At 24.1% G+C, this 22768-nt stretch overlaps 1 protein-coding gene across 1 annotated transcript; it reads left to right on the forward strand.

Annotated features, from left to right (window-relative positions):
• Positions 1–7810: 7810 nt before the first annotated feature.
• Positions 7811–8737, forward strand: GO595_005486 (flagellar outer dynein arm-docking complex protein 1; the record flags this gene model as incomplete). The annotated part of the gene is made up of 1 exon (XM_067918734.1): positions 7811–8737. One exon carries the CDS (start codon positions 7811–7813, stop codon positions 8735–8737), a length of 927 nt encoding a protein of 308 aa, XP_067774282.1.
• Positions 8738–22768: the final 14031 nt, after the last annotated feature.

Below are 22768 nucleotides of genomic sequence, written 5' to 3' on the forward strand. Positions count from 1 at the left end.
AAATAATGTATTTAATCGAAGTGGTTCCCTTTCAGAGAACGCTATTTTATGTAAAATTCAACAAGGTGATTGCAATCATCATTATGTATATAGTACAATAAAAATTAATAACATTTCTATAAAAATAATATTAATATCGCAATACCATCTGGGAAAATGTTTGGAACTCAAAAAAATAATAAATGATATTGAAAAAAAATTTTAATATTACATTTGAAATAGAAGAAAAAAAAATATTAATTTTAATGGTAATATTTTTTATGCAGATAGTGACACAAAAACAAAATTTATTACTTATAAAAGTAATATTATTGTTTCTGATTTCTAATGTGATTGTATTCCAAATATTTATGGACGATTAATTTAATTCATATAATAACAACATTCGTTTCGATAATAATCAAGAATTAAATGTTAATCAAATAACACAACATGATAAAGAATTATCTTTAAATATCTAATTTTCATTTTTACAATCTGCGATTGTTTCACTAATAGGATCTGATAATAAATTGATGGGAAATGAAGTTTTCCCCATATGATCTTAATTTAGGATTTTTCGAGAATCTTTCATGTGGGTTATTACAAAGTAAAAATGTACAAATAATTTATCTTGCACTTAAAAAACTTATAAATGTTTATTTATTAGTTAATATCGGAGATGAATGAATGAAAAAGGGCAGGTGATTATAAATAAAGGAAGTTCTTAAGATATTTACACAACACATACTTTAACACAAACATATTTATTTAGTAAATCGAATAAGTTTTCTAAATCAAATACATTTTCGAAATCAAATTGAATTATTAATTCAGACATGTTTAGCGAACTATTAATATAGCATTATCATTCGCATTATTGTGTTTAAATAATCGTACAATAACAAAATGACATTTTTCATTTTCTTTGAATTATGCTGCCAATAATTTACAACAAAATAAATTTGAGAGTGCGTTTGAAATGTGTATAAAGTTATTATCAATTTCATTTGGAAGAAGTGCAAAAATTATAAAAAATAATGCATTTTCTGAATGTTTATTTACAAACATAACAATTCCTAACTCTGTTGTAGAAATTCGATTAAGTGCCTTTTCTTCAAGTGAAAAGTTAGAAACAATTATCATTGGAAAAAATGTGGAAAATATTGAAGCTCTTGCATTTAGTTTTTGTGTTTCACTTAAATGTATTTATTTTTATGGTGATATTTCTCCAACAATTGGAGTGAATTGTTTTAGTAATATTTTAGCAAATTCTGTTATGGTATATGAAACATATCAAAAAAAAACATTTGGTGGATTAAATGTTACAGAATAAAACAATTGAAGGATGTAAACCAATACCAACAAGAACATTTACACCAACTAAAACAAATACTTTTACTAAGTCAAGTTCAAGGTCATATTCACATACGCTTACAAAATCGAATACATTTTCATCATATTCCACATTTACAGAAACATATTCTTCTGATGTAACTTTAACACATTCATATTCAGTGACATATATTTTATCACTTACACAAACATTAAGTATTTATAGTTCATTTTTCAATTCATTTATTCTTACGAATATCAATTCAATATCTACATATATTTCAACATCAGTTATAATTTATGATTATACAGTTAGTCTTTATTCTGATTATTTCATGTCTTATTCAGGTTTTTATATTATTGAAAACAATGTTATTAAAAAATGAAGATAAGACAAAACTTTATATTGGTGTTGGAGTTGCAATTGGAATCGTTATTGTTGCTTCATTAATTATTGCATTTTTAATTTACATTCGAAAGAAAAGAAATCAAATTAATGAAGGATCATTTAATGATAATGATAAAATGATTATTATTAAAGATGATAATAGCAATGATGATAACAAAGAACAAAATTTTGGTGTTCGTGCATAAAAATACCCTTTTCATTGAATAAAACAACAAAATTATTCTTAATGTTTTGAATTATAATTTTTTTTGATAATTTATTGAAAGTTTTAAATAAAATTTTATTTTTGATTTGAAGTTTGACAAATTCGGTATGCTATATCAAGGAAACTTATTTGATCTTATTTATTAATAATTATTTTACTTAATTAAATTAAATAAATTATTTTTTGAATGAAATTTGTTTAACTTTTATTAATAATAAATAGTTATATTAAATAAAGATATATAATATTGAAATCATCTAAATTAAATTCAGATTGAAATTTATTATGAATAAAATCATTTAAAAATTAAACAAATTCAAATAAAAATTTATTTAAGAATTAATTTTAGAAAAATGTTTTTTTAATATATCTTTAGGTAAAGCATAGATAGGATCTATTTCTTTAATACCTGGGAAATTTATTAATGAAAGACCTGCACAACCAAAAAATGTATGATACGGATCTGAATTATTTTTAGGTTTATCTGAAATTCCGCCATTTATTAAATCTTGTGATGAAAGAATGAAATTTTGAAGATTTTGAACATTTATCCAATTTTGGCGTTTTATCATTTTAAGTGATGCTCCGACCCACCAGGAATAGCACACGTCTGCTGTCTTTTCTTGTCTTCCATTAAAACCTCCTGTTGAAGTTTGTCGTTCATAAAGCCAAAAACCGAGTGAATCTTGATTAATAACATTAACAGAATTTAATATCGATAAAGATCCGACAACTGTAAATATTTGACCTGAATGTGATTCACATCCTTGAAAACATCCAAAACCTGAATCAAAATTTTCACATCGTAAAAGCCATTGAATAATTTTTTCTTTATATTTATAAATTAAATTTATTTGATTTAATAATGATAAGATTGATAATGAACAATATGTAAAACGTGTATCAACTTCATTCTTAGAATTACCTTTAAATGACCCATCTTCATTTAAAAGCGAAAAAACATATGAAATAAGCGAATTAACATTAATTTTTTCAAGTGAATCAAACAATATTAAACAATAAACTGCTGATAAACTTGAATGAATATTAGAATCATATCCAATATTCCCTCCAAATCCTCCATCTTTATTTTGACATTTAATAATAAATTCAATAATTTCTTCTTTATTAACTCGATCTAAAGAATCTAAAAGATATAAACATGTTAAAACCCAATAATATGTATTCATTCGAATAGGAATAGAGATAATATATTGTGATGATTCTTTATCTTTCATAGAATTTAAAAGGAATTGAACATGTTTCTCTTTTTCGAATTTCATTTTTTTGTTGAAATAAACTTCTCAAATAAATAGTAAACGGTCGAAAGCAAAAAATAAAATAAAAATAAAAATATTTTTATTTATATAATGTAGATACTCGTTTCCGAAGCAATATAATTAAAATAATCAAATTAATAATTAAAAGAATATTATTAATATATATTCGAATATCTCTTATAATTAAATCTTTCATATAATTTCTTTCAAATTTCATAAATTTTTCTTTATTTTGAAGAAATTGAAGAAGAATTGTTCGAATTATTTTAGGAAGAATTAATATGATTGGTAATATCGATTTGTTATCTTCTTCAATAGTTTTACTAATGTTATTAAATAACATTTCAAGATTAAATGGAATTTTCCCTTCAAGCGTGTGTAATATAATATGGAAGTAACCTGTCGACGTTTTCGATGCTTCAATAATTCCATTTTTCGCTTTTTCTGTTTTGTTAAGTTTCATGTAAATTTGGTATAAATATTCACTGACATCTAATGTAGTCATAATATTAATAATTCGAAACATTTCTAACGATATCTTTAGTCTTTCGGGATAACTTACGATGTTTTTCTTTCGAAAGCTTTTTCCCATTTATATAACATTAAGCCCGAATTATATGCCGCGACAGGAATGCCGCACTCCGATAGTTCTAGCCATAATATTAATGACGTTTCATATCGTCGTTTTTTATAAAATTCTTCCGCAATTTCAGTGTTATCAATCCATGGACCAAATTGGATATTAGTAAATAAATAACTTAATGCTTTTCGATCATTAAATTTCGGTGAGCCAAGAAGTAGCATCTCTGCAACGTAATGATTCGCTTCTAATATACCTTTTCGTGTTAACTTTTTAACGTTTTATATGCTTTATCTCGCGTTTCTGGATTATTAATTTCACTAATCGCAATGTTAAATGACGCGCCGTCATGCCCTAACTCGGACGCGCGTTCAATGAGTTTTGCGCCTTCGGGATCTCCTTCGGACTTTTTGATGACGCCTAATATGTTCATGGCATTCGGCTCATTCATTTCAACAGCACGTTCATAATATTCTTTCGCTTTGTCAAGATTAACAGGGAACACCTTCGCCTAAATGATGAATGCGACCCAAGTGAACAAGCGAGATCGCGTCGTCTTGATGCTTCTCAAAGATTTGGCGCGCAGCTTCTTTGTTGACTTCTTGGCCTAATTTACCATAATAATAAACTTTACCCATGTCAATTTCTGCTTCTTTATCGCCAAGTGATATCTTATATTTTAATAATGAAAATGCGGATGAATCACTTTCTTCATCTTCAATTTCTTCAAATTTTAATTCTTTATTAAGTTTTTTAATATGTTTTTGAGTTAATCGACCTGCAAGATTTTCAACAATGATAGAACTACTAATAGGTAATAAAATATTAGATGAATATTTATAGGAATGTGGCGCACCATATCCAAACGCATATGAATATGATAAACTTAAACAACTATGCGAATTACCTTTTTGACACCCAATACTATGATAAATACTTGATTTAGCATAATCGCGTGTGACCCCTAATCCATAATGATAAAGAAATCCTAATTTGGAATATGATGCTTCAAAACCAGTTCGAATCGATTCTTTAAAATATTTCTTGGCTTTCTTAAAATCTTGATGATATGGTGGAATACCATACAAATAATAATTACCAAGCAAATGTAATGCAGGTGGATATGAAGATTCTCCTAAATTTTCAATAACGGTGAAATTAATATTAGTTTCATTATTGATGGCTTTTAAAAATTCTTCACGATAAATCCTTCCATATTTAATTGATATGTTTTGAAAACATGTTTTTAAACTTTCAATTTTACTTCCTTCTGAATCATATTTCATGATAATATCATGAAAAAGATATGTTTTATTTTCTATTTGTTCAATTGAAACAATAAATTGGATGAAAAATAACATTTGGTCAAATATTTTTTTTTCTTCTTCTTTTTTATTTCTATTTGTTTTTTAGGGTGCCCCTCATTCGAACAAAGTTACTCAAATTTGTTTTCATTTTTTTTTCTTATCATTTTTATTATGATTCTAAATGATAATTTAAAAATATGTGAAAAATTTGCATGGTGTTATAAAGGTAATAATAAACCAACCACAATCTTAGAATATAGTCAAGATGGTTCTATGGTTGGATTTTCAAACGAACCAGGTCAAGTTTTTATTGTTGATTCATTTGAAGGGAAAATTATTGAAAATATTACACAAAAATATACACAAACAAATATAACAGGATTAAAATTTCAAACGAATAATAATCAAGATCAAATTTTAATTACAAGTAAAGATGGAAACATTTTTTTATATGATTTTAACAAAAGAGAAATTTGTAAAAAGATTCGACATTTAGGAAGTGAATTACTTACTATGAATATTGAAACATTTGGCGACACATTTGCTATAGGTTGTTCAGATGGTTCTATTCGAATTTATGATATGGAAACATTTCAAAGAAACACTATCTTAAATAATCAAACGAAGAAACATAACATATCGAATATTTCATCATTAATATATGATCCAAACAATTCTAATATTTTATTTTCTAATATTAATAATTATATTTTAGTTTGGGATATTCGAACAGGTACATCAGAACGTTCAATTAAAGGAACACATATTCGAGGACAAGGCCTAGATATTTATGATAATATTCTCTTTACAATTTCATATTTAGATAAGAAATATATTGAACTTTGGGATTATCAAAAAGGTAAAAAAATATATTCAATTCCATTACAAAATAACATAAATAATGAAAAAATATATCAAAATAATATTGTTAAAATATCAAAAAATGGAATGGTCATCATTACAAGTGATGTAAGTTCAAGCATTACTGAAATATTTAGTTATCCAAAATGTAATTTAATTGGACAAATAAATCCTAATTCATCATTAATTACATCAATTAATGTTTCACCTTTTGGTGCTTCTTTTGTCACAGGTTATGAATCAGGTGATGTTTATTGTTATATGATTAGAGAAAAATAAAATAAAGTAAAAATTTATATTTATATTTATTAATTAAGTTTAATTCTTTTAAGATTAATTGCTTCTATTTGAAAATTTTGAATACATTTATAATCTTTAATATTAATATCTTTCGGTACTTTTACATGAACTAATATAATTGTCTTTTTAATACTCCATGAAATACGTGATAATGTTCGTGAAAGTTGATGAATTTCTTCCCAATCTTGAATTATACTGATCATATAACTTGAATGAACAAGTTCTTGATGATCACAATATAATACAAAATCAGTCCCAAATAATGAGCCATCTCGAATAATCCATAAATTAGTCCGATAATAATGATAAACTGAATAATGAATTGGGAAAATTAATGGTCCACAAAGTTCACAACAAATTTCCCATAATTCTTCAATCGTATATGATAATCCAATATCACCTTTTAATAATTTTAAAAAAAATACTTCATAAGGACTTAATATTAAAAGTTCATTAAGATATCTTCCAAAACCAAACTTGTTATGTAAAATTTGTCCATTTCCTATTAAATCATTAATAAAAAACATCCCACCAATCTTATTAATTGAAATTTCTGGTAATTCATATGATGGTGAAAATTTCTTTTCTTCTTCTGTTGTATTTTTCCTCATGAATTTAATGATAATGACACTTTCTTATCGTAATTTAGGGTACACTAAAAATTAAATAAAGAATTATGATAACTTCTAAATATTTTTTTTTTTTTTTTGATTTTTATTTATTATTCCTAATTAAAAAAAATATATAATAAATTACTTAAAATATTATTTTTATTTATTGTGCATTTTCTTGTGTTGTTTCTTTCTTTGGTGGTTGTGTGTAATGATGTTTTTCTTTTGGTTTCTTCTTGAGATGCCTTGGCGCTGGACCTTCGTTTGAAAGTAAACCTGTCGCTAAGTTAATTTTCCCACGCATTTGAAATGAATAAAAATCATTGGATTGCATGCGCTTAACTTTCTGTAAATATTTCCCTCGAAATTCATTCTTCTCTGCTTCTGTTAATCGAATAACTTTACGTTTGTTGATACCTTTGTTTTTTTCTTTTTCTTCTTTCTCAAATTCTTTGATATATTCATTTGAAACTCGTTCTAACACTTCTAAACTTGGATGTAACTCGGAATATTTATTTAAATATCGTTCTAATCCAAATGTTCCTGAACTCGCATAAGGGATTTCACGTGAATGTTTCTTTTTTTGATTTAATGCTCGTTCTAAACCTCGTGTACTTTGAAATTTAACAAACGCTGTATCACTATTAGGAAATGTAATTTCTTCAATGTGACCAAATAATGAAAATATTGATTCTAAAAGATTTGTTAAATTTTCTTTATTTGTAGATAAAGGTAAATTAAAAACTTGAATTTCTAATGCACTTTCCATCTTATAAAAGATACTATGTGAATATTTTGAATCTTGATAAGGTATTTGAAGTATTTTCCATTCTGTATCCATTTAAATAAGAAATTAAAGATAAAATTTTTTTTGGTCAAGCATGGAATACGTTAATTCAGCACGGTTATATTCGTTAAAATAAAATAAATATAAAAAAAATCAATGGAAAATCCAGCAGAAGTTCAAGAAATTAGGAATAAATTACGAATGATGAAATTCCCTCAAGATGAGATATTAAATACAGTTCGAAAACAACAACGAGCAATTCATAAACAAAAACAAGCGAATGAGACCATTCGAACAGAAATTACACAATATGAAGCACAAATTAATAAAATTAATCAATCCATTGAGAAATATAAGACAGATGAAGAATTACAACGATTACAAACACTTAAAAAGAATTTAAGTAATAAGTTAAGTGTTTTAAATAATGATTTAGCCGTTGAAGAATCTAAACGTAAAAAACTTGAAGAAGATGTAAGTAAAGCTAATTCCAAGACAGGAGGTTTATTTCAACAAACACATGAGAATGAAGAAATTCAAGCACGACTTCGGACCATGGAAAATCGATTAGACAAAGCATTAGTTCGATATAATAATAATTTAACGAAATTAGGAGAATTACGCAAAGAAATAGATGAATATCGAAAAGAGAAAAACACGTTTCAACATATCATTAAGAAAGCAGAAATCGAACGCGAACGTAACGACCAAGAAATGGCGCGACTTATTTCCGATTCTAACGAAGCATATTCCGATCGTGATCGCATGAAAATGGACTTAGCAGAACTTAAACAGAAAGAAAAAGAATCGATACAAAACTATGAAACAGATCTTTTATTAATTAATCAACAAATCGAAGGACAGCGCATTACACAAAATCATCCACGTGATCAGCAACAGCAAATTCCATCGATGAGTAGTCAACTTAGTTCGCAAACAGATCAACAAGAAGAACTTGTGCAACAAACTGAACAATTATATACATCTAATCAAAGAGTATTTGACTTGTTAGGTGTGAAGAACATTGAAGAATTGTTTTCAGAGTCAGAACAACTTGAACGCGAAAAATTATTCATTATTTAATTGTGTTATTGAATATAATAATAATAAAACGAAACTTGAAGAAGAAATTAAAGGACTTCAATTACAATATTTATCACTTCAAAGTCAAAGTGAAGAAAAAGAAGAAAATAATAACAATGAATTAAACGAAATTACGAATAACATTAACGAAATAAATCAAAAATTAGAAACATTAAAAGATAAAAAAGAAAAATCGCAAAAAGATTTCACAGTAATTTATAATGAAATTAATAAATTATTTAATACACTTAAATGTGAATGGGATAATGAAACGACGAATGACAATAACGAAATTACGAAAATCAATGTTATGGCCGCTTTATCTTCTATAGAGAATAAAATAGCGCTAATAATGAATAAAGTTGCAGAAAAGACTAAAATCCAATATATTAACAGTGGAATCAGTAAATTTTCTTCAGTTACTTCAATAGATACAATTTCACGTCAAAATACAACAAGAAATCAAATAAACAAAGAAATGCAAAACAAAATTGCTGACTCAAATAAGCCAATGTCAATCGATGAAATCAAAGCTTTAATTGGTTAAATTTTATTATTTATTATATATAAAAAGAGTTTGAAAAAAAAAATTATTTTTATTAAATTAAAACAATATTTGTGATTGTGTTTTATTATTATTTCCGAATATTTTGTTTAATTTCTTTTTTTGTTGAAATTTTATATAAATATATAATAATAGAAATAATGAAAACAATCGAAAAAATAGGTGAAATATAAATAAAGAAAAATGATAATATAATAATAAATGTTAAAATCTTGTTAATAGAAAATGATTTTTTTGTTGTTTTTGGTGATTCTTGTTTGGCTAAATTTTGATTTTCTTTTTGTAAGTTGAAAAGAAAATTATTATAATTACGTGAATAATTCTTTCTTATAAATGGCGTATTAAATGCTGATGTTTGTGGTGATTTAAATGCACTTTCTGGAATTTGTGGTGAAGGAGGAAAATAATCTCCATTAATCGAAAGAAAACCTTTAACTGGTGTTTTATAACTAAGTTCATTTATATGCTTTCTTGTAGAAGAAACTGGTGAATATAATTCTCTTTGATCAAAATTATCTGAATCTGTTTCTTCCATTTTTAATTTTAAACGTACACCAAAACCAATTCATCATTAAATAATTCGATTTTGTCTAATTTATACAAGAACCATTTAATTTATGATTTAAGTATGTTACGTAAGAAAAGATTTCAATGTTTAAAAAAATATGTAATAATAAAGAACAAGAATCTTATGAAATCAATAAACAAAGTTAACCAAAATCACTTGAATTCCTTAATGCCGAAAAATTAACAAAAACGCAAACGGCAAAAGAAAACATAATAAATTTTGATGAAATTAAAAAAAATTTACATTTTTCAAGATGATTGATTGAATTTGTCATTGAAATATTAGTTAATACATTTAAGAATGCGAACATCATTTAACTCAATAATATGTTTTTGATATTACCATGATTAAAAGTACTCGAAAATCTATCAGTAAAAGTTAATCCAATTTTTTAATGTTACATGAATTAAAATATTATACAAAGTAAGAATTTATAACATCCGTTGATATTAACATCATATTACAAATGTTTTATAAGATATCAACAACAATTAATGAGTTTCTATTAAAAAAAATTATTACAACAGCTAATAATACCTGTGTAAAAAAATTATCTCTAATTAGAGTTCATGTTTTCCATTTATAGATAAAATGTTACATAGTTAGTAATAAGCATAATGTTGTATTGGAAACATTGTTTGATAATTAATCTGGTTCTATTCAACAAACACTCGAAGGATTAAAAAGGAATATTAATAACTTCATTAAGAACTCAATTAATTTGTTACTGGATGATTTTAATATTTCATTAATAAAAGCGTTACATTTTTATATTTATGTTTCAGATTTTCGTTTACTAGATGATGAGAAAATAGAAGTCAATGTCCAAAATCAAAATCTATATTTCCTTTTTAAATATTATTAATAATTTCCAAATATTATTTTATGATATAAAGTTTTAAAAATAGACCTTAAATAAAACAAATAAATAATCTTTAGCATTAACATCATTTCCTTTATGTTCAAAAAGTAATTTAACTATTTCTACATTTCCATGATCAGATGCTCGAATAAGTGCTGTTCTAAATAATTTATATAATTTTCAAATATTATTTTGAAATCCAAAATTGTTAAAATAAATTTTAATGAAAACAAATATATATCTTTAGCATTAACATTGATTCCTTCATGTGCAAGAAGTAATTTAACTATTTCTACATTTCCATGATCAGATGCTCGAATAAGTGCTGTTCTAAATAATTTAAATAATTTTCAAATATTATTTTGAAATCCAAAATTGTTAAAATAAATTTCAAAGAAAACAAATATATATCTTTAGCATTAACATTGATTCCTTCTTGTGTAAGAAGTAATTTTACTATTTCATTATTACCATTTTCAGTTGCTAAGAGAAGCGCTGTATTAAATATTTTGAATAATTTCCAAATATTATTTTGAATTTCTAAATTATTATATTAAATTCTAAATAAAACAAATAAATATCTCTAACATTGATTTCAATTCCTTTTTGATCAAGTAGTAAATGGACAATTTTTGTAACATTATTTTTAGATGCCATAATAAGTGCTGTTTTTATTTCCATAAATAGATGAAATTGTTGGATTTTGTTGATTATTTTCCTCAGATTTTTCTGATTTATTTCCATAAATATATTTAAAAACATCATTTCGATAGAATTTAATTGCAATTTCATACGCATCTTCAAATGTTGAATGATTTTGTTCACATAAATGAATGATTTCTTCGTTTCCACCTGCAATTGCATATTTACCTGTATTTTCTACAATAACACCATTCATAAGTAAATATTTGAAACATTTAATAGAAGAAAAAAATGCTGCATAATCAATAAAGAAACTTTGTTCTTATTAATGAATGAACATCTTTCATATAGTGATGGCTCAATTTTTTTGATTAAAATCAAAATTATTTTGTGATGATATTTCTTGAAGTTTCTCTATATCATCATTTCGAATTATTTTCGCAATTTCATTTGGATTAACTCCTTCTTTAACATATATCTTATGAAGTTCCCATTCGTTCTTTGAAAGTTTATCATAATTTTCTTTGAATTGATTCAGAAGATGAGATTTTTTTGTTTCTTCATCTGACATTAAATGTATAAAATATGGTAACCTTAGATTTTGAACATTATTTGCTTCTATAAAATTATGTTCAATCATACAATTAAGAAGATAATATGATTCTTGTGTGTTTTGCTTAAGAAGATAATTTGTGAATACTGATGTTATTTTTTGATTCAACACTATTTTTTATATTCAAATTCTTCTATTTCTTTTAGAAATTCTAAATATATATCAGAAGAATTTAATTTTTATACAGAAAATTATATATACCATTTGACTTATAATTGAATTAAATGATAATGCGTTTGTAAAATCAAATTTATTAATTATTAAACCTATCATTTGAGTTATATTTTCTTTGCTCAAATTAAAAATTGCATTGTTAATGGATATAAGTTTGTCCAATTCGTTCTGAAATTTGTTCTTTGTTCCTTCCATATAATTAATTGTCAAATGACCCAAAAGTGACAGCAAGTTAGGGTACCCTGGCACTAAGACCTCGTTTGGTCTCCAAATTAACGGTCTCTGGTATTCTGCTGTTTATGTATACTTTTTAAATGGTTATCCCTAACAAAAAATGAGATGGAAATAAAAGGGAATTATGGGCATAAAATCATCTGATTTTATTCCAGGATGGTGAGTACCTTATGTGCAATTTACAGGGATTCGGCAGAAGGCTTTCGGTCTTTTCTCTATTATTTTCGCACATGGAAGATGGCTCCTCCTGCAAAGATATAATCGGAGCAGGATTTGCATTCATCATCATAAAATTTATTTAAATTAATGGTATTGTAATATGCAATATATTGAATAAATCAATCTTTTTAAATGTATCTTAATGTTTTTGTTCTTGAATTTGGAAAAAAAATTATAATAATTTTGATGTTTATTGCTTAAAAATATTCCTAATGATATGCGTAAACAGCAAAATTATTTTGTTTGAATTCTTTGAAAATTTTCTTCATTATTGTCACTATGAATACTCTATTCAAAAAATATATATTTCATTTTCAGTATCATCATTATTTACTTCATTACTTTTATTTCTTTTATTTCGAATGTAAATTAAAAATGCGATAATTAACGAAGCAATAACAACTCCTCCAACTCCGACTCCAACACCAATATAAATGTTTGTTTTATTATCATTTTTATTTTCACTATTTTTAGCCATATTAAAATCTGAATAAGACATGAAATAATCAGAATAAAGACTAACTGTATAATCATAAATTATAACTGATGTTGAAATATATGTAGATATTGAATTGGTATTGGTGAGAATAAATGAATTGAAAAATGAACTATAAATACTTAATGTTTGTGTCATTGATAAAATATATGTCACTGAATATGAATGTGTTAAAGTTACATAAGAAGAATATGTTTCTGTAAATGTGGAATATGATGAAAATGTATTTGATTCAGTAAGTGTATTTGAATGTGAACCTGTACTTGAAATTGAAAATGAACCTGAATTGGTAAATGTATTTGGATATGTATTTGAATTTGACATAGTAAATGTATTTGAATGTGAAAATGAACTTGACATAGTAAATGTATTTGAATGTAAACTTGACATAGTAAATGTATTTGAATGTGAAAATGAACTTGACATAGTAAATGTATTTGAATGTAAACTTGACATAGTAAATGTATTTGAATGTGAAAATGAACTTGACATAGTAAATGTATTTGAATGTAAACTTGACATAGTAAATGTATTTGAATGTAAACTTGACATAGTAAATGTATTTGAATGTAAACTTGACATAGTAAATGTATTTGAATGTGAAAATGAACTTGACATAGTAAATGTATTTGATTCAGTTGGTGTAAATGTTTGTGTATGTATTGGATTACATCCTTCAATTGTTCCTTTTGTGGCAGTTAGTTCGCCAAATGTTTTGCTTTGATATGTTTCAAATACCATAACAGATTTTGCTAAAATATTCCTAAAACAATTTTCTCCAAAAGTTGGAGAAGTTTCACCATAAAAATAAATACATTTGAGTGAAGTACATTTTGAAAATGAAGAACTTTCAATATTTTTAACATTTTTTCCAATGATAATTGTTTTTAATTTTGTACATAAATAAAAAGATTTAAAATCAATATTTTCAACAGCATCTGGAATAATGAAACTTGTAAATACGCATTCACTGAATGCAAAATTTCTTATTACAGTTACACTTTTTCCTAATGAAATTGATATTAAATTAGTGCATGAAAAAAATGCATATGATTCAATTGAAGTAACCGAATCTGGAACTTTGAAGATTTTATTTGTATTACTAATTGGGTAACTAATAACTTTTGTAAGATTTTTATCACATAAAGCTTCAATAAAATTAGTATAATATAGATTTTTTTTTGAAACATTTATAATTTGAAGACTTTTACATGCAAGAAATGGATTTGTTGATATTGAAGAAACTGTACTTGAGATTGAAACATATTTTATATTCTTACAATCGCGAAACATAAATTCTCCAATATGTTGAACACCTTCACCAAAAATTACTGTTTCAAGACCAGAACATAAAAGAAATGCATTTGATTCAACCCTAAAAAGTGGACTTTCAAACTTCAAATCTTTTAATGAACGACATTCTTGAAATGCAGATTCTCCAATAATTGTTATACCTGTTCCAAATGAAACATTTTTCAAGTGATCACAATGATAAAATGCTCTTTCTCCAATTGCTGTGACTGAGTCAGCTATTACAACAGTTTTTAGTAAATCCCATTCGTAAAAGGCAAAATATGGAATTGTATCGATTCCATTTGAAATGATAACATGTTTCGCTTTGTCTTTATATTCTACAGTAAACTCACTGGGATCTAAAATTGTTAAAGTTGCTGTTGTATTATCAAAATTTTGTATTGAATGAGAAAAAAAGAAAATAAATATAATGAAAATAAATTTATTGCTAATTTTACTTCTGATTTGATTAGAAATTAATTGATGTTTTATCGATGAAAAAATAATAAATGTTAATGTAAATATATAAGAACATAATTTAGAATTTAATTGAATAGCTTTAAAAAGAATGAAAAAAAATGAAAAGATAGAAGATAAAAATTTGTTCAATTGTTTGAAATGGGTAATCAGTTTACGAAAAATAATATCTTTAATATTATGTATTTTTGTTAAATTGTGATAAAGAAATGAATCATTAATTTTGTTTTTCATTTTGCTATTTTTAATTTTTACAGGATGATTAAAACCATATATTGGCATATAAAAATGATTTCTAATTGCCATTTGCATTATTAAAAAGAAACAAAACAGCATTGAATTTTTTGTCTCAAAGAAGTGATTATTTTTTTGAATAAAATAGCTTCAAAATAACAACATAATTTTTACATTCAATTTTAATTGTTTAGTTTTTAAAGTACGCCCTTGGTCATTCAAAATTAATTAACAATTGATCAATTATAGACAACAAAAGGACATAACAAAAATGAAACAATTGGAAGACACTTTAATATACGATCAAAAGCAATTTAATTACTACAAAAATAAAAAGTGACAGAATGACGTTCAGATTTTTCAAAGAACAGTTGGAATTCAAATTTCAATATTTTTGTGTGGTTTCTGCGTTATCAGATTCAAAAAATATTTTGATTTCATAAAATAACGTTGATAACGTTAATTAACCGCTTTATTTTAATTCAAAATTGAGATGATGTTTTTTTGACACTTTATTTTTATTACACTGCTCATGAGCAAAATTGCAGAAAATGAACAAAATCAATTATCTCCTGTAAAAATTCCCAAGATAACGACAACTATTTCTTCGTTTGGGCTTCTTAAACTATATGCAAATATCAAAAACTTAGGGAAATTTGAAGAAGTTATTAATTTCAAAGATCAAAATAATCAATACACTTTCAATGTTTCAGAACTCTTCGATATAACTATAGATAAATTAACACCTCAATTTAGGTATATAAAATATTACAATCCTCAAGGTGAAATTTCTCTTTTCATATGGATTGAAGGTTCAGATCTTACGACGCTTAAAGATACAATGATTTCGATGAAAAATGAACCAATCGAAGGAACTGATGATTATATAATTGAAGGATGTAAGATGCATCAAGGATATTATAATGCAGCGAAAGAAATTATTTCCCATTTCAAAGGAATCAATGGAGAAAAATATAAAACAAATTATTACAAAGAAATAATATTTTTAGGGCATTCAATAGGAGGAGCAATTGCTTCAATTGCAACAACACTTTTACGTTTAATTGATAAAGTTAATGTTAAAGGAATTACATTTGGAACAACACCATGTGTTTGTAGTCCATTAGACAAACGAATTAATGAAGAAAATCAAAAAGAAAAATTTTTAATCACTATATGTAATACAGATGATATTGTTGCATCAAAAGGCCATACATTTGGTGTTAACATTGCTAATTTCTTTTGGATTTTCATTAAAAATGCTGCTGTTTCCGTGATTAAAAGTGGAGGTAAAATTTCATATGAAAAATTAGTTGATGTAATTACAGGTCTTTATGAAGAAAAAACTAAATTTACATATAACAAATATATAATTCCTGGTCGTTTAATATATATTCAAGATCAAATAATTAAGTGTAAAGAACAAAAAGAAACTTTTTTAATATCAAAAGTTGTTTCATCCGGAAAAGTTTCAAATATTGAAATAAAATTTACTAAAAAAGCAATTAATAAATTATTTGTTCATAATCATTCGTTAAATAATTACATATCAATGATAGATCGAATCCAAAATAATAAAGCAGTTAAAATCAGTGATTCACATAAATTATTTCATGGAGCTCCAACTGAATGTGATAATGTTGCAACAGAGAAATATGTGTTAAATAATATCGATAAGTTTACTAAAATAAAAGAAAGAAGAGAAACAGCACCAGAATACTTAGGTTTTGTTTATAAAAATGCACAAAATGGCAATAAAAATATTAAAGGTGATGAAAAAGAAGATGAAATCGATGATTGGTTTGAACCTATAGATGAAGTTATATTATTTGCAAAGAAAGAAGGTATAAACATTAATGAAAATATTCATTACATATATTAAGAGCTTCTTTTTTATGTTTTGGGTTTATAATTTAAATTTATAGTTTATTCAAAATATATTATATTGCACTTAGAATTGCATCAAGAAAAGGATTAAAAGATATTGTTTCTTTAATTCTTGAAGAAAAAGGAATTGATGTTAATTCTAAAGATGTAAATTTATTTGTTTTGAAATTTGCTTAAATGATAAAATGTTTATATATAAAATTTGGAATTAAATCAAATGATTTTGGACTGCACTTATGTTCTCATCAAGAGGTGGGCACACAGAAGTAGTTAAGTTACTTCTTGAACAAAATGATATTAATGTTAATAATAAAGATATTTATTTACATTATTTGTAGTTGATATTAAATATTTGATATATTAATATGAAATTTGGAATTTATATTTATGATTTATGACTGCTCTTATTTTAGCATCAAGAGAAGGTCATATAGATATAGTTAAATTACTTCTACAACAAAATGAAATTAGTTTTAATGATAAAGAAATTTTTTCTTAATGTATAGAGATCATTCCAAATTTTTAAAATTTAATAATAATATTTGGAAATTGTTCAAAATATTTTATACAGCATTAATTTTTGCATCACAAAATGATCATACAGAAATAGTCAAATTATTACTCGAATGTAATGGAATAAATATCAATGAAAAAGAAATTTTTTCAACTTTTTAAGAAATCATTTCCATAATTTAATGTCTCAATATTATATTAGGAAATTGTTCAAAATATTTGATACAGCACTTATTAAAGCTTCTCGAAATGGTAATACTGAAATAGCTAAATTGCTTATTGAACAAAAAGGAATTGATATCAATACTAAAAACTTTTGTTTCACTTATTTAATATTTGATTGCATAATTTGATATCTCAAATTCAATTTTGAAGTTATTTTAAGTCGTTTTGTACAGCGCTTATGTGCGCATCTTCATATGGCCATTTAGAAATTGTTAAAATCCTTACAAAGAAAGATGCAAATATTTCAACTAGAGATATTAATTTTTATAATTTGAAGTAAATTTTAAAGTATTGAAGTTATTTTATATTTTATGGAATTTCTTTACAATTAATAGAACAGCATTTATGTATGCATGTAAATTTGGACAATATGAAGTTGTCGATTTTTATATTAAGAATAATATAGTTAATGTTAATGATAAAGATATTTATATATTTTTATTAATGTTTATTTTAAAAATTTAATATATTCAAAAAATATTTAAAAATTATTCAAATAATTTTATACAGCCCTTATGATTGCATCTGATGAAGGTCAAACAAATGTTGTTAAAATACTTCTTGATCAAAGAATAATTGATGAAAATACCAAAGATATTAAATAGATTTATTTAATGTTTGTTTTCATTATATTTTGTTTCAAAATAATATTTGGAAATTATTTTAAATATTTCAAACATCACTAATTTTAGCAGCTAAAAAAGGATATATTGAAATAGTAAAATTACTTCTTGGACAAAAAGCAATCAAAGTTAATGAAAAAGATGTTTATTTGTTTTATTTAATATTCATTATAATGATTTAATATTTATAAATAACATTTGGTATTCATTTTAATTACCTCAAAAAGCATTTATGGTTGCAGCTGCAAATGGTCATATTGAAATTGTTAAATTACTTCTTGAGAAAAAAGGAATCAAAATCAATGACAAAGATATTTATTTGTTTTGTTTAATATATCTTAAAATGGTTTAATATTTGATAATAAAATTTGGAAATTAATGAAATTATTTGAAACAATCTTTATGAAAGCAGCCAAAAATGGTCATATTGAACTTGTTAAATATCTACTTGAACAAAAAGGAATTAATATCAAATCCAAAGATATTAATTTGTTTTATTTAATGTATCTTTTAATGGTTTAATCTTCCATAATAATATTTGGACTTTATTTATACGATTTGAAACGGCATTTATAAAAGCAGCTGGAAATGGCTATGTTGAAATTGTTAAATTACTTCTTGAAAAAGGAGCCAAAATCAATTACAAAACTATTAATTTGTTTTATTTAAAGCTTATTTAAATAATTTGAAGTTTCAAAGAAATATTCGGAAAATATTCAATTTATTTTGGACCGCACTTATTAGTGCAGCAGAAAGAGGTCGTATATCAGTTGTTAAATTTCTTCTTAATCAAACAGGAGTTGACATTAATGCGAGAAATAATATTTATTTCGATAATTTAATATTTCAAAAACATATTTAAAAAATAATCATTTTATTTGATACAGCACTTCAGTTTGCATCAGCAAATGGTCATACTGAAACAGTTAAATTACTTCTTGAACAAAGAGGAATTGAAGTCAATACTAAAAACAATATTTATTTACATAATTTTTTGTTTTAATTTTATTTTTGGAATTTATTGATATTATTATGGACACCTCTCATTGCAGCATCTGAAAAAGGACACACGGCAGTAGTTAAATTGATTCTTAATCAAAAAGGTACAGCAATCATTGACATCAATGCTAAGAATATTTATTTGTTTTATTATGTATTTAATTTGTGATTTTTGTTTTTCAACGTAATATTTGGAATTCATTTAATGTATTTGATACAGCACTTATGAAGGCATCTTTACTTGGATATAAAGAAATAGTTAAATTACTTCTTGAACAAAGAAGAATTGATGTCAATGCTAAAGAAATTTATTTATTTTGCTTAAAATTTATTTCGATTATTTGCAATATCAAAATAATATTTGGAAATTGTTTAAATTATTTAAAACAGCACTAATGAAGGCATCGCAAAATGATTATACAGAAATAGCTAAATTACTTCAATAAAAAAAGGAGAGTAGGGTGCCTTAATAAACATAAAATAAAAAAAACTTTGCATTTAAGAAAAGGCTTACAATTGTATCGATTTTTTGATTAAAATTTTTTTTCTATGTCATAATGAATCATATAGATGAATGAATTGAATGTATGTTGTTTATATGAACTATTGTATAAAGTCTTATGATATAGGTTGTGTTTTAGCTTTGGTTGTCATTTTATTTCCGTTAATTATATTATTACTGGTGATTTGCACGTATGATTTAATGAAAGATTTGGCAGTTAATTCATAAACGTTCAACATTTCCAAAAAATAGCCGTTTAAAAAAGACGTTACGATTAAAAATAGAAAAATTATGTACCAGAATTGTTGATGATGTTAACCTAAATGGTTCAATTTATTCAGATGTAAAACCTCAAATCAATGATTTTAAAATATTCAAAACAATTTCAAAAAGTATCAGAAAATATAAAAAATTCTCGAATCGAATAATTAAGGAGAAAAGCATTTAAAACATTTAAAATAATTTAAAATCTAAAGCTGGAGAATTCGTTAAATCAGAAATAAGAGATCTTGAAACTAATATTCTGAATAAATCAATTTCGCAATTATATGAATACACTATAGGAGAAGTAAGTAAACTTATTATAGAAAAATGTAAGCCAAAGCTTCAGCAAGCATATGAACAAGACATTAATACTTCTATTTTAAATTTTAAAAATGAAATTTTCTCCGATGTTATAAATGAATATGGAAGATAAAATTAGAAAAGAACTCAAAAATAAAAATTACGATGCAAATGAAACAGTCAAAAATTGTGTTGACTAATATCTTATGAGTTAAAGAAAAGATAAATTATTGTAAGTAAAATTCAAACGTTATAACTTTTTTGAATTATGTTTTAATAATAGTTTTACGAAAGGATATAGTGCATCAATAGTAGTATAATATAAATATAAATTTGGTGATTAAAAAATTAATTTTACAGACATTTATGCAAATTGATTAATCGAAAGTATTTTTTGGTTCTAGCTCTTAAAAAGATACATATCATTTGTCAAAATAAAGTATTTAAATGATCTTTGATTAAAGGGAGCCTCGAATAATAAACGGTTGTATTTTATAATTAAAATTCATTTTTCTCTGTTATTTAAGAAAATATTAAATTTTTATATAAAATTTTACACTTACCTATACAAAGATAGTAATATACTTTGATTAATCCTAATAATTATCAAAAAAGTATTCTAAAAATCACACAATCACAATTAAAGCATGAACAATTTCTCATGCAAAATATTAAATTTTTGAGCTCAAATATGCTAAAAACTAGCAAAAAATAAAATAATAATTCAAGTGAAGTATATGAATTGTTTTTGAAATCTGAAATAATTGCTATAATTTTTCATAAGCAAAATTTCAAAAATATGTCTTGTGAAAATCTTATTTCGAGAGATATTACTATGAAATTGGTGATGTAGTATTATTTGATGGTAATAAATTATCAGATGATTTAGTAATAACTACTAAAATATTAAATTCAATAGTTGGTAAAGTAACAGGAAAAATAGATGATAATTTATTGAGTATATTTAAAGAATAAAAGAAAATATATATATTTTCAATTTTTTAATGGAAATATCTAAATTAAAAACAAAACCAAAGATAGATAGATTAAAAGAAATTAGAAGAAACATAGGCAATATCGATATCCAAGATTCCGCTCATTATTTAACCAAAAATTTTACATCTTTGTCAAAAGTAATAAATAATGAACTAACAATTTGTGAATTCATCAAAATAATAAATGAAAAATATAGATTAGTGAAAAATAAAATTGGTAATAAAACCTTAATAGAATGGTATCAATTTTTTATGAATTTAATCATTAAATACAGAATACAAACATTAGTTAAAAAAAATAAGAAATTCGATTATGAAACTATTATAGATGAATTTATTTCAATGATAAAAGGATATAAATTATTATTATATATTCTGACGTCAGCATATAGAATATAATCTATATGAAGATCCTATTTGTAATATTACAGGTTTTAAATTTTTAGCTAAAAATAAATATTTATTTAATAGTGCAAATATTCCTTATCATGTTGATTATTAAAATATAGGTAAAATAAAACCAAATTTAAAATAAATTCCTTATGAATCAAATAAAAAATATCAATCAAAATATATCGGAAATGAAGGAGAGTATCAAATGAATTTATTTTTTTCTAATAAAAATCCATTTTAATAACAATATTGTTATTTATTTACAAATTAAAACTAGATATTTATTTGATACTATGACTAATATAAGATTAAATGGCAAGTATAGTAAAAAATCAATAGAAAGTATAGCTAAAGCTTTATATAAATTTAACAGTACAGAACTTCTTAATTATAGAATTATACATTGTGATTCAGAAAAAACATTTTTATCGAAACCTTTACAATATATTGCAGCACATTTAATTGATACTAAAATAATTCCAGTAAAAAAAATAATATTTAAAAATAAATCTTATCCTATACATATTTCTTTAGCTATAATTAATAGAATTTGTAGAACTATTAGAGATATGGCTGATAATATGGGTTTAGAGTGTATTGAACGCCAAGATATGGATAAAATTATTCATAATTATGATCATGCTTATCATCATAAAACATTATCTAAATTAAATCATAAAAAAATCTCACCTTATGAAGATAAAATTAACAATAAATCTTTTGGTTTACCTTTACATGAATTAAATTATGAAATTATGAAACAAGAAAAATATTATTTACCTCCTGGTACTCAAGTAGCTGTTTATAATACAGATCAATTACAAAAGCGAACCAAAATTCTTAAGAATGAAAATTTCGTGGGCTTAATTAGAAGCTATTGTCGAAACACTTTTATAAAAAAATAGCAATTTCACGTCACAATCTAATAAAAATTTCATAATTTCCCTTTTACT

This window comes from Histomonas meleagridis (genome assembly GCF_020186115.1).
Source record: "Histomonas meleagridis strain 2922-C6/04-10x chromosome Unknown contig_35, whole genome shotgun sequence".
NCBI classification, from domain to species: Eukaryota; Parabasalia; order Tritrichomonadida; family Dientamoebidae; genus Histomonas; species Histomonas meleagridis.